We start from the raw sequence: 16,430 nt of genomic DNA on the forward strand, positions 1-16,430 counted from the left end.
TAAGAATGGAGCCCCAGGAGTCCTGACTCCCAGTTCTGCTCTAACTGACCCCTCTCCTCCTAAAGTGAAGTGCAATCCTCAAAGCTTGGCTTGTCAGCATAAGACTGCCAGCCAGTGCAGTCCATCAGCACAACTCTGGGAGAGGGAGGGGGGAAAAAAAAAAAAAAAAGCCTTGATCCCAGTTAACAACCAGGCCCCTGCTGAACACAGAGCTGAGTGGGTGTATCTGAGCAGGAGAGGGGAATGGGACTGGCTGCGTGGAAAGAGGGGGCATGTCAGACCACACTTGAAGTTGGGGGAAGCTGATGGGATAAGCTAGAGAGGGGGAAGTTTGAGCTGGGTTGGGGGATCAAAGAGGTATTTAATTTGCACCTGCCTGTCCTAAACCCTCCTGTAAGGAGAGAGGTGCAGATTTGGCCAGGCCAAATGCAGAGGAATAGCGCACATCATTTTAGAGACCATTTTGGTGCATCACACTGGGATCTGAACAGCTAAGCCTGCGTCACATTGCTAGTTCCTGTTCTGCGGTAGAGCCCCCTTCCTGCCTCTGTGGGTGCTGTATTTATAGCAGCGGAAGTTCCGTTCAGGCACAGCCTCTGGGGAAGGGGGATGGGGATGCAGCTGCTAAGGTCCCCCAGGGAAGAGGGTAGGTGCACCTTGCAGCTAGGATGGGCTGGCAGGAGAATCAGCCCACTCGCTGCACTGGGGCTACAGAGTTCTGCCTTTTTAAGGTAGGAAGGAAATACACCCAATGCTACAGCTCCCTCTGCTAGTGGGGAGTATGAGGCACAGCAATATCCCCCCCCAGCCCATGTCACCCCCTGCAATGTCATAAAGTGCATGACAGGGGAGGGGATCCTGTAGGGCAACAGGCTGGGGCAGGGTAGCCCCTAGGGGCAGCTTAATACTCCCCTTGCAGAGTGAGCCCTGTTACCAGGGTGTTTGTCATCTCTCCTGTGTAGGATCTTCACAGCAACCAGTCCCCTCAAGACAGGGATTCCAGGAAAGAACCCAGAAATCCTGCTCTCACAACAGTAGTACAGACTCTGGTCTCTATCTGTTCATGAGCTTAAAGGCTACAGGCCAGCTGCTGGACTGGTGCCAGCATAACCCTGTTAGCTTGTGACAGCAGCAGAGGATCCAGATCCCGCCTGTCTGGCTACATACAGAGGCATGTCAGAGAGAGACTTCCTGTTTCACTTACTGGCATGAGACAGATACAGCCACTGACAAGTGAAGCCAGGTGCCTTCTAGCACCCCCTGTGGGATGGCTAGCTGCAAAGCACTCTGGCTGCTAAGAAAGGACATGGACATGGCTGGGATCTTGAAACAGACTTTCCCTTGGTTGTCTTGTGGGGAGGAGGGACAGACACAGACCCAGAAGCACCGCTGACTGCTTTGCTCTTTTATTGGGAGTGCAGCATGGCAATGCAGTCTCACAGCCAGAAGAACCAGACAATGAACAGTTAGGAGCCGCCACCTCCCAGGCCTCTGCCAACAAAGAGAAAGAACCACAGAGGGGAGGGGCAGCTCAACAATGGAACAAGCTGCTTGGAAGATACAGGAACTGGAGAGAAAGTGGCCAGCTGGCCTCACACTGGCATGGGTGGTGTGGGCAGCAGGTCCTGTAGAGAGCATGATACTGTACAAGTCTTTATCTCCTATTGAGATAGGCTTTCCTTTTGCTTGTACGGCCAGTGTCCAATGTCCCAGCTGCTCTATGAACAGGCAAAGGGGTAGAACAGGGTGGCGAAGTCATCACCGAATTGCAATCAAACCAACATCCATCAGCTTCTGGATTTTCTGGGCTATTACCGGGTTCTTTAAGTGTCTGCAGAGAGGAAAAAGTAGTATCACTCCAAAGCACTTGAGTTTGACACTTCCATCACCTACAAGATGCAGCTGCCTCCAGGTTGGGACCCAGTGTCTTTTTATGAAGCATTCCCTGCCTGTGACACAGCCACCTCTGGGGTGGGATGCAAGGGTCGGGCATGGTTGGTGTCAGACAACTCTGCTTAAGAGGGTAAAGGAATATCTTGCACATGCTTGAAACTGATGGACTGTAAGAAGTCCAAACTTCCCAGAATAGGGGAATTCAGCCAAGGCACTGAGGTGAACACCTTAACTCTTGAGAAAATGCTATGGGCTCTCATGTGGACATGGTCCCCTTCTATAGGGACCAGCATGGGATAATGGTTTTGGACTCAACAGCACCACTTAAAGGCTGAGCTAAGCAGTGCTATAGGTTCCTTATAAAACACACCCCTATGTGGCTCAGCAGGAAGCACAATGCGGCTCCTCAGGAGCTAGATCTACCCAGACCCAAGCTCCAGTCACCCCCACATTCAGGCAGCCTCACTCACTCGCTCAGCGCCTGTGGGTCCTTCTGCATCTGCTCTAGGATCAGCCGCATTGCTGGGTCACTCATGATCTGCTGCACCTCAGGATCAGCCATGGCACGCCGCTTGACCTCCTCGGGGTTGTCGTTGCGATTGTACTGGGCCATGAGGCAGCGCTGATAGCCGTCGGCGGCTTCCTGAAGCAAGAATGGCAGGGGCAGCATGAGGAGCTCTGTCAGAGCTAGCCACTGTACCCTGGCTGGTGAGGGGTAATGGTAATGCCATGCAAGGTTGGTTTGGTGACAGGACACAGGCTCTAGGCCTTCTCAGTCATTAGTCCTTGCAACCTGGGCCTCAAGGGAAGCCAGAAAGGATCCCTGCTAGGGAACCTTAGCAAGGCATTTCAACACAGCTTACCCTGGGGGAAGGGCTGTCTAGCTAGTACATTAAGTCAGTTCAGTTCAGCACAAACAAGCCTGCTCCCACACCCACAGACAAACAGTCTTAGGTACAGGACCATTGTGATCACCTAGCCTGATCTTCTGCATAATACTTTCACCCAGACATGGAGCCCAATGATTTGCGGTTGAAAACAGGGTGTCATGCTTACATGGCTTGTGTGACAGACTGTGTAAAATCTCAACTTTCATTAAAAAGAAGTTTCTAGCTCTCACATCTGCAGAAAACCTTCCAAATGGGACCAGCAACAGACAGTTCTGTCTGCCTGAGTCCGCAGAGAGCTTGACAGTGATTCACAGGGGCCAGTTCTGCTACCCCTTCTTAATCTGATTAAAGTGTCAGCTTGAGAGCCCAGTTTGTAGTCATTAACTAGCTGTAGTGGATGGAATGGAAGTGACGCTCACAATTTTCAGGTTTCAGAGTGGTAGCCATGTTAGTCTGTATTAGCAAAAACAACGAGGAGTTCTTGTGGCACCTTAAAGACTAACAAATTTATTTGGGCATAAGCCTTCATGGGCAAAAACCCACTTCATCAGATGCATGGAATAAAAATACATTAAGCAGAATATATATATTATAGCACATGAAAAGATGAGAGTCGCCTTACCAAGTGGGGGGTCAGTGCTAACGAGCCAATTCAGTTAAGGTGGAAGTGGCCTATTCTCAACAGTTGACAAGAAGGGAAGAATACCAAGGGAGGAAAGATTACTTTTGTAGTGCTAACAAGGCCAATGCAATCAAGGTGGCCCATTTCAAACAGCTGACAAGAAGGTGTGCGTATCAGCAGAGGGAAAGTTACTTTTTGTAAGTTTCAGAGTAGCAGCCTTGTTAGTCTGTATCCGCAAAAAGAAAAGGAGTACTTGTGGCACCAAAATAAATAAATTTGTTGGTCTCTAAGGTGCCACAAGTACTCCTTTTCTTTTTGCGGATACAGACTAACAAGGCTGCTACTCTGAAACTTACAAAAAGTAACTTTCCCTCTGCTGATACGCACACCTTCTTGTCAGCTGTTTGAAATGGGCCACCTTGATTGCATTGGCCTTGTTAGCACTACAAAAGTAATCTTTCCTCCCTTGGTATTCTTCCCTTCTCCAACACCAGACGGCTGCTGGCAGTATAGTACTGCTAGGCATTAGATGCTCTCACCTTGCAGTTGGAATCCAGGTCGAGAGCTTTCTGGTAGACGTCCATGGCTTTAGTGTAGTCCTTCATGGCTTCTAGCGCTGCAGCTTTTCGGGTGTAACCCTTAACTGCAAGCAAAACACAATCCCTTGGGGTTTACGCTTGCTGAACACTTCTTCCCTGCCTGTGCTTCCACCGCAGGTCGCTTTTGGTAGCAAGGTCAGCAGGGCATGTGACACACTGATTAGGAACCACAGGCCCTGGCCAACAGGATGAACTTAAGGTATGTTCAGCCTGAACTATTCCACAGGCCTTTACAGTATCAGCCCAGGCTCCCCCCTCACCTCAGTACGTGGTGGCTATTCCACAGTGTCACATGAGAAGATAGGCCAGCCAAAGTGAATTGTGAAAATCACCCCCCCGCCAGTCAGACACAGTCACTTACTAAATGTAGGTTCTAGCCGGATACATTCTTCACAGTCCTAAAGGAGGGAAGACACCATATTAAGTTCTCTTTCCAGTAAAGTTATCAGGCTTGTCATTTTATTAGCAAGATACCTGGCCTGCTTCATACCCATAGGCACCGACTCCGTGGGTCCTCAAGCACTGCCCCCCCAAAAAAACAAAGGGGGGGGGGAGCTCAGCATCCACAGGGCCAGATTAATCTTTTGTGGGCCCCAGTGCCTGGACGGTGGCCCTGCCCCATGCTCTGCCCCAAGGCCTGCCCAGCCTCTTCCCCCTGAGGCCCTGCTTGCCGTTTGCGGGGGGGGAGGGGGGGAGAGGGAGGAGAGGAGCACCCATCAGCGCCTGTGTTCATACCTATTTAGCTGCCCTAAGCAAGAAATGCTGTCATTTCACAAGCTGCCAGGCCAGCCAAGAAAAGGCCTATACTTGAGCGTGGAGCTTCTGAAGGATTAAATGCTTTGGAAAGCAATGTTCATAGGGATGGTGGGGTTGGGACACAGGGCTGAAAGGTTTAAAGATGCTGGCTCATCACCAAACCTGGACTGGAGTACAATTAACACAAGCTGTTGGGCAACTGGAGACAATTCTAAGCATGTATTTTCAGCTCTTTGGGGCAGGGACTGTTCTGTGTTTGTACAGCACCTAGCAAAATGGAGTCCTGGTCTGGAACTGGGGCACTTAACAGTAATACAAAGAAATCATCTCCTCTGAGGACAGCAAGATGACATCCAGGTTTGTTGCGAGGATGACAGAAGCCCTGGTTTGCTGCTGGCCCGGAGCCCTAGTAATGCATGTCTAGGATGGACTCAAGAGACACGCGGCCTCCGGTGCTTACCTTTAGTGCTAGCGGGAATTCCAGGAGTTTGGTGTAGCAGGCAGCTCTGTTGCTGTAGAGTTTGGCATCGTTAGGGTTGCGTTTGATGGCTTCTGAGTAGTGTTTCATCGCTTGGGGATAGTCCCCTAAGAGGGGAAGAGGGCAGTGGTAAATCATAGGGACCCCTGAACCCCTGCACTCACTCGTAAGCACTGCACTAACCCATTCACCAGAGCATGGCTTAACTCTTCCCTCCTTTGCCACACAGCCCAGGAACCTGCAGTTCCTCTTGGCTTCAGCTGTAACTCTGGAAATCAGGCTACCCACTTCTGGATTGACTATGGAGTGAAGCTGGGCTGACAACATCCCAGAATGATGGTACAGAAACAGCTAATGCCAGATTCAGTCACACCCCCACAGCAAGGAAAATCCCAGGATACATGAGGCAGGCTCCTTTATGACTACTGAAGAGACTGGCCCATTAACCCAGCCCTGCCTATGTTGCAGTGCTCTTCACTGACTCCTAGTCAAGCTTTGAGAGCCCTTACCTTTCTGGAAACACTCGTTGCCTTTGTTTTTCTCCTCCAGAGCCAGATCGGGGTCAATGTACGCCAATCTCTCCTGCTCTTTCAAGATCTTCTCAGCCTGTGGAGGAAGCATGGTATGATGTAACAGACCCTGCCCCTCTAAGTAGTACCCCCCACTCCTTGGCAACATATTCTATTCACTACAGACTGCTCCCTGCTTTTTGCATCCAGGCTGCAGTAGGGTAAAATGGTCAAGACACAGGGAGCTGATGGGGCTTGAGAACATGATGCCCACACCTGGTAAATGCTGCGGGGAGCTCCAGCGGTCTCCCCATCCCTCACACAAAGCCACCCAGCCCAGCAGGCTCCCCACGGAGTGCTAGACAGAGTGGCCATGCTGTAAGCCAGTGCCAGACAGAGGTCAGGCTGAGTTACTACACTGATCCACTTTCACCTGGACTGGCTGCTCTCACTCAGATACCCACAGATATCATGCAGCAGTAAGGAATGTGTTCCAGCCGATGGACAAGTTTTGTAGTGTGTCTTGTAGTGCTGCAGCAAAGCAGCCACCCCAATGCTTCAAAACCTCCCCCTTTGTTTGAAAAGATCATGCTTCTAGCCTTCATGGCTGTAGTGAAAACTTCATGCAACTGAGTTTAACAACTGCTGATGTCTGCCCAAGTCTTCAGACAGCTGGAAATAATACCTCAGAGAGGGGTAAATTCCCCCTCCTTGAATCTAGTTAATTCTATGGTTCCCACTCTTGCTGGCGGCAAGAAGCGTGTCTGCAAAAGGAGGACTCGAACAAAGGATTAACGTAAGGTGTCAGGGACTCACAGCCATGGCAATAGGGAAACTTGGCAAAAATCATGTTTCCAAAACTACGTGGAGCCCTAGAAGCCCCCAAGCTACAAATATGCTATGAGGCTTGAATTTTAGAGTCAGGACATTTAAGTGGCAGGATGATGTCTCTGCTCTGCCAGCAGGGGAAGGCTGTGCAAGTGGGTGCACACCCTGCAGCAGGCCCTACATGCACTAGGGAACACGACCCCACACTCACTTGCTGACACTTCTTTAGCACATCTGGAGTCCGGTGCTCAGCCAGAGACTTGTTATAGAACTGGATGGCCTCCTTGTACTTCTCTTCCTTGAAGTAAGAATTGCCAATCCTTGCGTAAGCTCTGAATGTGGAGAAAGCAGCCAGCATCAAAATAAGGGCAAAAGGGGACAGAAGTATAGCACCTCCCTGCACAGTCCTCCCTACTGAAGTTTTTCTCCCTGACCCAGAGGACCCCTGCAGAGGAGAGTTTGGGGTCTGTGGCACAGCGGTCAATTGCAACAGCGACTAAGACCCAGCAAACTCGTTTCAAGTCACTGGCTAATAGCCATAACTCAGACCTGGGCTGGATTTGAAATAGCAACCTGGAGCTGAGAAGTTTCTTCATGCATAACTAGAAGGCACTTGGATACACTGCTGATGAGGGTGCTATAGGATCCCAAGGAGAAGGGCAGGTGGCGAAGATGCTTGCTACCGTAAGCCCCAGCCCCATGGAGGATTCACTCACTTGGCGATCTGCCGGTAGTCCTCCCTGTTCTCACGCCCCACCTCAATGGCCTGCTCACACAGCTCTCGGCATTTATTGTAGTCGCCTTTCTCAAAGTACACCGCTGCAAGGGGAAAAACGCATGTGACACCACTTTCTACCACCTGCATTGTTCTTCTAGCAGAGCCCCAATGCCACTCAAATTAAGGTTGCGCACTCTGTTTAAAGGCTGACACTTCTACGTGCTCCAAAATCCACATTCTGCTAATATTGCTTTGAAATTTAGTGTGCCTCATGGGTAGGGTCCTGAGAAAAATTGCAGTTTTTTAAATTAACACCAGTGTCATGGGGAAAGTAGCAATTTTCACAGAATGTGGCCAGGGAAAGGTCACTTCTGTACTCCTTGGTATAAAACTGGCTACCTAGTTCCCCCTGAACTACTGTGACTTTTTCAACAGGTGGAGGAAATGGGCACCTGCACACACCCATTTCCTTCTTGGTGCGACTCTTAACATTGAGCAGCATCATATCAGAGGAGCAGTTTGGAGGTGGGGAGGACTTGGCAGCCAATTTTATGTGAGGCACACCACCACTTGGAATATGCATTATGAGCTTGTGTGAGCTGAGCAGGGTTGGGCTAGATCAGCATGTGGATGGGAGACCACCAAGGAACCCCACAGGGAAGCATACCATCTACTCCATCAGCCTCAGCATGGGGCGAAGGGGCAGATATGGTAAGAGACAGACTCCTTGTACCTATAGGACATACTACAGCCCTTTTGGTAACTCTGGGGACTCAAGCATGTTCCAGGTCAGATAATTCCATTCTTCCTCACTGCTGTTTCAATGGTTATAACATTCTCCTTAATCTTTCTGTCCTCTTGACAGACAGCTGTCCCATTTCACCCCAGAGGTTGCTGCGTCTCAGTGTGAAGGGGGAGAATCTCTTTTAGAGTTAGAATTTGGAAGCAGCACCCTCAAGATCAGACTGGAACTTGCCACTTACCTGCTTGGTTACTGATGTAAGTCATGTTGGTGGGATCCAGCTCTTTAGCTTTGTCATAGTGCATTAGTGCCCCATCAAAGTCTTTCTTCTTGTAGGCCTCGTTTCCCAGCTCCTTCTCCTTCAGAGCCTGAAAATGGGGGGACAGGAAGGCGAAAAAGCATCTCCAGCTGCCATTGTATCAAACTCTTCAGCTCTCTTAGGACTTACAACCCAGGTCTGGAGTCCAAGCCATGAGCTGAGTCCTGGCCTATGCTACAATATCCTTCTAATGACCAGTGCCAAACATTCACAGGCTTTCCTAGCATCACCCCTTCCCACCACCACTGGAACCAAGGCTTGTGGGGGCACAAGTGTTTACTTCTAGAGCGTGGTGCTTACAAACATATGCAATATTGGTATTTCCTGCTGCCAGGAAACAGACAGCACAAGATTGGAGGGGAAGGTTTCCCACAGTGATGTGTTAGCACTCTTGTCCTCAACTGGAAGCCTTGCTCTACTTACCTATGTTTCCAGTCCAGCGATAACACATGGAGCTGTGTGATGAGACAATTTGCAGGTTGCATGGAGGGCATCTACGGGTGGACTACAGACAAGAGGCTAGTCTGGCACACTAACACTGTGCTACATTCAGGGGAGAAGCGAGCCAGCCTTCTGCATACTAGCAAAGGTTAATGCACTTGCCAGTTGGCATGGCACATTTCTAAAACAACAAGGCAACTTATTTCCTCCAACACTGAAAGTCAGCTCAGTGGGCCTTCATAGCCTTAGGCGCTGAGCTCTAATGGAAGCCAAGAGGAACTAACGGTATCTTTGAAAACAGTCAGGCCTCAGTGCAACATCCTTTGCCCAGTGAGAAGATGAAGGCTGGGGAGGCCTTGCCTGCTACCAGTTCTTACTTGTGAATAGATTAAGTGCCTGATTTTCTAACAGGACCTCCCCCACCAAACCCCGAGGTCTGAACCAGCCATGGGCAGTAGTTCTTAAAACAGCACCTATTGAGGTCAGGCCCCTAACCTTGGTTGTTTTATTGCCATAGGAAATCCAGGTGCAGACAGAACCCAAGATGAATTCCTTGCCCTGGCCTCTGACCCTAGTGCAGGTAAAAGCCTAACCATGAAACTTACACCCTCCTCCCAAGCAGGCAGTTGCCCCTTAACAGAGGCAACAGGAGCACCATAGTGATAGCCTGTTAACCTAGTGAACCCACAAAGGAAACAAGGTTATGCAGCCTCAGAAGAGAAGGGTCTGTGCTAAGGCTCCTGTCATAGGGCCAATGGTCAATCTGAGCTGATCAGCTGACCTACTGCCCTGCACAGCCAGCCAAGTATGCTCTGTTCCTGAGACCAGTGCATCTTTATTAGAAGGCCTTGCAGCCCTACTCAAGGTCATTCCCTTGCACCAAACCCCTCCACCCAGCTTCTTGAGCATGACAGGAAGCTTTCAGCATAACAGGACCAGGTATTCAGCTGGTAGTACCTGCTTCTTGTTCTCTGGGAGATCCTCTTCCATGGGCTCTGGCTTGGGTTCCTTTTTGGGTGGAGGGGGGGGAGGTGGAGACATGGCTTCATCCTCATCGTCCCCACTACCGAGGTCAACTCCCAAGAGCACACTCAGTGTGGTCATCACTCGTGGGTCCTGCAGCTTCCTGAGAGAGGCAAGGGGGAGGAGTGAGTAGCTGGGAGTCATTCAAACAGGCCCTACAGACCTGGCTTCTACATCTTGGCCAATTGGGATGATGGAAGATAGTCTGAACCTCCAACTCCAGGCACTGGATTCTCCCTGCTGTAGCCTAAGGGAAAACTCAGGAAAGCCAGATACCTGGGAACCAGCTTGGGAGCTAAATACTAGCTTTCGATTCCCTCTTTGCAGCACCTTTATATTTTGCACAGCTTGGTCTTCACCTGCGTCACTGCTCCTATTTCACTTGCCCCTTTGCTCTTCCCCCACGCTGCTGCCCCCAATGTCTACTTCAAACCCCTTAACACCCTGCTACTATCCTGCTCTCCTCTACAACATTCCAACCCAGAGCCCCGCAGGCCAGGACCCTGCCTGTGCATCTGAGGGGCAGCATGAATGGTTACAGTGATCCATATACACTCTGCCTTTTGGCTCAAGGACACAGCCTAAAGGGTTATGCATGACTGGGCATCTTGGATCATGCATACCCTGGGATGGCATGGTGTAGAATGGGGAGGCAGAATAGCTGCAGTTTGGAGAGCAAGGGAGACCCAATGCATGAGACTCAGGACAAACTACTCTCAAGAGGATGAAACCTTACTCTTCCCAAGATTACACCACAGCAGAACTGGGGTAGATCCAACTTACGTCCCCAGGTCAGAAGGCTTGTTCCGGAGCTGTTCAATCAGGTCTTTGTAGCTGGGATCATTCATCAAGGCTCTTGTGCGGGGGTCGCTCTCTAGCTTCTGGTAGAGGTTTGGCATATTAAAGGGGTTCATGAGCTTCCTCTCTGTGTGGGGCAGAGCATAGAAGCAAAGACTGGTCATTTTAGCAACCAAGGAATCCCAAGAGGATCCTTATACAGGGCATGACATTTCGGCAGCTATAAGAAAGCTGCGGCCTGCATGGCTAACACAACAACCAACCTCTGCCGAGTGATACTTGCCCCTTGACCAGATGCAGGGGCAGGGAGCCTTGTGAATAGACTTGTCAGTCCCAGCTCAGGGTTGAAAACTGGGCAAGCCCAGTTGCCTGGCAGAAAGAAGGTAGCCCTAGTCCTAATTCCATGGCACCTTTTCTCTCCCATGCTCCTCCTGTCCACCCAAGAGCAGAGCATAGCCCCTGAGAAGGCACTTACTGTAGGTGCAGAGAGGAGTCTTATCTCTGCAACTTCTCAGTGCCAAGCATTTAAGCAGGGTGGCTTGGAAGAAAACAGTACTTATATATTAAGTGGAGATCTCTGGCTGCAATTCCTGCTCCCCCAGTTCGTTCCCTTACCTGCTAGCCTGGCTTCCATGTTCTGGAGCCCCTCTTTTAGTTGAGAGTTCCCCGGCTCATGTTTCAACCCTTCCTCATATGTCTTCTTGGCCTCTTCAAAACGATTCAAGAACTCCAGAGCAGCTGCCTTGCGGGAGTAGCCCTGAAAGCAGGAGAGAGGGATACAATGGGGCAGGAAGTCATAAGGTCCCAATGGAGGATGGGATGAGTCCCCACACTCATGGAATTTCAGCATCACTACATCCCACCCCAGACTCTAGCATATTGGGGCACATCGGAATCTGAGCAGAGCAACCTGCCTCTGCAACATTTAGGCCCATGTCTCCTGTAAGGTAAGGAATAAAAATCCCCAACATCCTGTGCAGGAAAACAGACACCACTGGAGGACAGAGGTTTGACAAGCACATCTTTGTAAGCTGCCACCTTGTTATAGGTCACCTTCTGTGGCCCATGCCCAGAGCATAGGAGTCTGTCACAGCCCCCAGCTACAGAGCCTAACCTTTTAGCTCAACTCATGGCTTATAGCTCTGAAGGTCTTGTGATTCAGTCCCCAGTGACAACGAACATGGTGGCCAATACATAGAACAGCCACCACAAATGTTACTTCCAGAGACTGGAAACTGCTTTGACTGAAGAGAAATTCCTCAGGGTTAAACTCAAGACATGTGGGTTCAAGTCCCTGCTCCACCAAACTGTAGGTGATGTTGGGAAAGTCAGTCTCTCTGCCTCATTTCCCCATCTGTAAAATGAGGTTAGCAGCACTGCCTTGCCTCACAGGGGGATTGTGGGGATAACTATGTTAAAGATTGCGAGGCCCACAAATACTACAGTAATGGAAGCCATATAAGTACATTAAATAAATAAAAAGCTGGGATTTTCCCCAGAGTCCTAAGGGATTTGTCACCTAACTCCAGCTCCTTTTAAGATCTCAGCCAAAAATCAAAGGAATTCCTCTTAACAGCATGTTTTCAGAGCACTGAGGTATCATTTATTCCCGGTTTAAACTACAAAGACAACATGGTTATGCTGTTACAAAATACAATTTTTCCTGCCACATGTGACTAGGGAGAGCCAGGCGGTAACCACATTTTAACTCCAATTGGCATCTATTGCAAAACATGACTCTCCAACGACCAAGATTTTAAGGCACGAAATCACCACTGTGATCAGTCTGACCTTCATAACACCAGCCCTAACATTCAGCAAGACAACACGGTTTAAGAATCTAGAGAGGGACCCTCACCTTGCCCCACTCTGGCTTGAGCTCAACCGTTTTACAGGCATCCTCCAGTGCTTTCTGATACTCCCCTTTCTTGGCGTAGGCTGCAGATCTGTTGCTGTAGAGCACATGGTTCTTGGAGTCTAGTTTTATTGCCTCCGAATAGTGCTTGATGGCTTCTGCTATGTTGCCTGCGCTCAGGGCTTTGTTACCTTTTTCCTTCAACTCATTCACCTGTCGGAGGGAGAGCAAGAGCGAGCAGGGGATTAGCATGATCAGATGTGGGTGGAAGTCTCGAAGCAACCTTCTTGCCCTTGAATTATCTTTCCCAACTCAAAGCATCACAGGCAGGAAAGAGACTTTTAAGACTGCCCCTTGTTATTGCCTCTTGGGTTTTTCACAATCAGCAGCTGCTTGGAGTCTTACTGCAGTCAGCACTTGGAAAAGGAAGAATAATCTTTCACCAGGAACCACTCTGACTCAATACCTGCTTGAAGGGAGACATACTGCCTCCTTTAACAGTCCCAGAAAGATTAATACAAGAGCACGATCAGCGTCTTGACAGCACAGAGATTCAGTAAGAACTCAGAAACTGACATGGCTGTTCTGACATGGAAGTTGTGCAACACCAAAGGACTCCAGATTTCTCAGTAAGAGGTCTGTGAATACCCCAGATCAGAGATAACCAAGTCTATCCCTCTTGCAATTCTCACCCAACCAGCCACTTCTCCCCTTTGGAGACCCCTCATGGGTGGAACTCTCCCACATGACTGACTCAAGTAGTTTAATAAACAATGGCCAAAAAACACCATCAGTTTCTAGGAATATGCAGCTTGGGCCCATCAGTCCGTTCAGAGTCAAAGGAAATTTACCTATGATTTAAGCACCTAGCTCAAACACTCCAGAGACCCAGAAGTCATCAGGTGGTTAAAGTTGTGTAGGTGTGACTTCCCTGAAACCGTGAACTGATGGGGAGGCAGTACCTCTCGAAAACCCAGCAACTGCTAGCAAGATGTCTCGGCCAAAAGAAGGCAATCACTGATGACTCACTTCAACAGCACATCAGGTTGGAACTCTCTCTAATGAGCTCCTTAGGAAGGCTGCATATAATATTTGCATTTTTCTCACCCTGTTACTTCCACTCTCCAAGTACTTCATAGTTGAACTCTGCCGTACAAACAGAAGCATGTCCCAGTTACATCCAAAGTCTCCCTTCTACAAGGAGGAGTGTTATGATGGCTCCCTATAAGCTCTGTTCCAATGCTATCTCCCTTTTCAGTGCTGATTGGGGCTGAGCATTAATGGATCTTTAAATTATATGCCATGAATGGCAAAATAATTACTGCCTCTAAAAGCTTTTGAATGCTCACCCCAAATTAGCTGACAGTGTAAGAGCCTTACTATTTGGGGCAGAAGCAGGAATAATCAAATTTAAAAAAATAATTTGACAGTCTACTTCAATTTTCAGGTATCTGACAAAACTGGCACTCCAGTTTCTGGGCTTGAGAGCTCAGAGATGGTGCTACAAATTAAGAACCTTTTTCCATTTTAGAGCTGGATTTACATTCTGACACAGGTCATAAGCAAAGACTTTTGGTGGGCCTCATCCCAGTCCACAGTGGATGTCTGTATGCAAGATAAAAAGCCAACATATAATTGTGCAAAAACTGGCCTTTTTTTGCTCAAGTCAGGGACCAAGACAGGAAATGAAGAATGGCACGGAGATAAATCAGGAGTTATGTCTGCAGAGGGGGGAGACAGGAGGAATTTCTTGAGTGGAGTGGAGAGGGAGTTGCGATTGACAGGCATCAGCAAAGATGTGAGGAGGTGGAACTTAGGGCTGGGATAGCAGGGGGTTGCAGGTCAGGACTGAGGGGCATCAGCAGAGCTGTATGCAGAAGGAACCACGGACAGGAATAGCGGGGTGGGGCCTTGTAGTTCAGGATTGTGGGGCACTGGTAAGACAGTGCTTGTGTAGGAGGCTCATGCAGGCCTCATCCACACAATACCTAGACTCTAGCAAGCACAAGTGCCTCAGTTTCATTAGTTCTACAGCAACATGAATTTTAGACCAAGATGCGAAGTTAAACTCAACTGCCTTACTCCAAGATAAAGCAGCTCCCTCAGGTCGGTGATTTGCTGTGCTCCAAGAAGCAAAGTCAGCTGTGCAGCTAGAAGTTAGTGGAGAAAACAATTAAGGGCCCTTCACCCATGCAAAAGCAACAGGCTCTCTTCTGGGACAGGCAGGAGGGAGCTTCTAGTGACATGTATTATGCCAGCTGTAGACCTGCTCCAAACATTCCCTCCAATGAAGATACCCCAGGGGCTCTTTACTGCACCTTAATAAGCCTTGTTTAAGCAGCAGCTCAGCTGTGTACAACTCCCATCTCCAGCATGAGAATGCAACACATTCTTCACCCCCGCCCCAAACAGTTTAACGTTGCTTGGAGACCTTAACAACTACTCAACAAGAACAGTTACTCCTACCTGGGCACATCTTCTATGGTAGGGGTATGAGACAGTGGTGTGCATGCACATGCAGAGGTGAGGCTGAAAATGTGGGGGGATAGTACTTCCATCCCAGCTACCCAACAACACATCTCCAGACAGTCCCTTGAACAACCCCGATCATACACATTTAGTTCACAACCAACTCAGACTCCTAGTGCTGCCCCCTTTACTATCTCATACATATTTTCATGCCCCGCACTTTATAGTTCCCCTGATGCTCCTTGCTCAGCTGGCTGTCGCAAATCACTCTATCTCCTTCCACACCCCTGCTCCCCAGACACCCCACGACCACCAACTTCCAGGACTCCTGGCTACCTCTCTTCACAGCTGTTCCATTCCAGTGTCCCAGACTGCTCTTCAGTATCTACCGCACCCCCTCAGATCCCAGCCACCCTCTCCTGAGTGCTGTCACCCCAGCACCTACACTCACTTACTCTGCCCCCTCCCTTCCAGGCTCAATCTAGACTAGGATAAAAAAAAAAAATCTTAAAGCCATGTCAGCAAACACATTTTGACACTCAAATGCAACCAAGGTAGAATGGTCTTTGACATGTGTTAGCTGGTAGTGCAAGGTCAGTGCAAGGGAGGATTTACCCTGCCCGCCTAGCACCTGCTAAAACACAGCTTACCCCTGTCTACATCAGGGTGTTAAAATGTATCCGGCAACAGGTTCTTAAGAGACACCTTTTAATCTAGTTTAGACAAACTCTCCTGCTCCAGGGCCCTTCACTGACTCCCTGGCTATGTCCCATCCCCCCCCCCCCGCCCCGCCTTACCTCTTCCCACCCCCACCATCCCCGGGCTGCTCCTTCCCACCCTGACACCTCCCGCCTCCACGGGTTGCCTGAGGGAGCCCCCCGGCTCCATCCCTTGTAGATTTCAACCCCTGCCCCAGGCTGCAGCCAGCCCGCCCGCCCGCCATCGCCCGGCTTTCCCCCTACCCCCACCTCGTGGGCCGTCCCCCAGATCCACCCACAGGCCGCACCGCCCCCCTCCGCGGCCCCCCGCTCTCAGACTCCTCCCCACGGCGGCCCCCCCAGCTCCACCCCCCCCAACAGGCGCCCTCTACAGTCCTCCCCACAGGCTGCCCAGCTCCCGCCTTCACACCCCTCCCTCAGCGCCCCCGCCCCTCCAGGGGTCCCCCCAACACCCCGCGCTTCCTCGGCCCAACCGCCTCCCCCCTCAGGCCCCGCCCCTCACCTTCTCCATGGCTCCGGCTCAGGGTCAAGCTCTGTCTACGGGACACTGTCGGTTAAGTCTTCTCCTGCCCGGTCTACCCCCTCTCACGCCGCCTTCTGGAACCTGCTAGAAGCCTCCTGAGCCGCCCGAGCCGCCCCATTGGTAGGTACACATCTGGGCCCCGCCCTCCCAACACCATGATAGATTAGAAGATGTGTCGCTCATGGGCCAGGCCATGCCTACTCTCCGCCTCCGCGCCGTCAATGAACGCGGGGATCATTGCGATAAGC

General features: G+C 50.2%; 1 protein-coding gene across 1 annotated transcript; it reads right to left on the minus strand.

Moving 5' to 3' along the window:
* Window positions 1–1,390: 1,390 nt before the first annotated feature.
* Window positions 1,391–16,326, minus strand: STIP1 (stress induced phosphoprotein 1). The gene is made up of 14 exons (XM_073351761.2): window positions 16,162–16,326; window positions 12,475–12,684; window positions 11,232–11,373; window positions 10,602–10,743; window positions 9,753–9,921; window positions 8,277–8,403; window positions 7,292–7,394; window positions 6,787–6,907; window positions 5,748–5,844; window positions 5,221–5,345; window positions 4,366–4,402; window positions 3,945–4,048; window positions 2,364–2,536; window positions 1,391–1,831 (listed from the first exon to the last, which is right to left on the minus strand). The coding sequence occupies exons 1-14, from the start codon at window positions 16,168–16,170 to the stop codon at window positions 1,759–1,761; spliced, it is 1,632 nt and encodes a 543-aa protein (XP_073207862.1). The 5' UTR covers window positions 16,171–16,326; the 3' UTR covers window positions 1,391–1,758.
* Between the last annotated feature and the right edge of the window lie 104 nt (window positions 16,327–16,430).

The sequence above is a fragment of the Lepidochelys kempii genome, chromosome 7 (assembly GCF_965140285.1).
Source record: "Lepidochelys kempii isolate rLepKem1 chromosome 7, rLepKem1.hap1, whole genome shotgun sequence".
In the NCBI taxonomy this organism is placed as follows: Eukaryota; Metazoa; Chordata; order Testudines; family Cheloniidae; genus Lepidochelys; species Lepidochelys kempii.

Bases quoted from the DNA above. Each gene is read 5' to 3' on its own strand.
- STIP1 (XM_073351761.2), bottom strand. The intron at 4,049-4,365 runs GTAAGTGACTGT...TTTTGCTTGCAG, and splicing joins CCGGCTAGAACCTACATTTA to TTAAGGGTTACACCCGAAAA. The intron at 2,537-3,944 runs GTGAGAGCATCT...TTCTTGCTTCAG, and splicing joins ACCTGGATTCCAACTGCAAG to GAAGCCGCCGACGGCTATCA.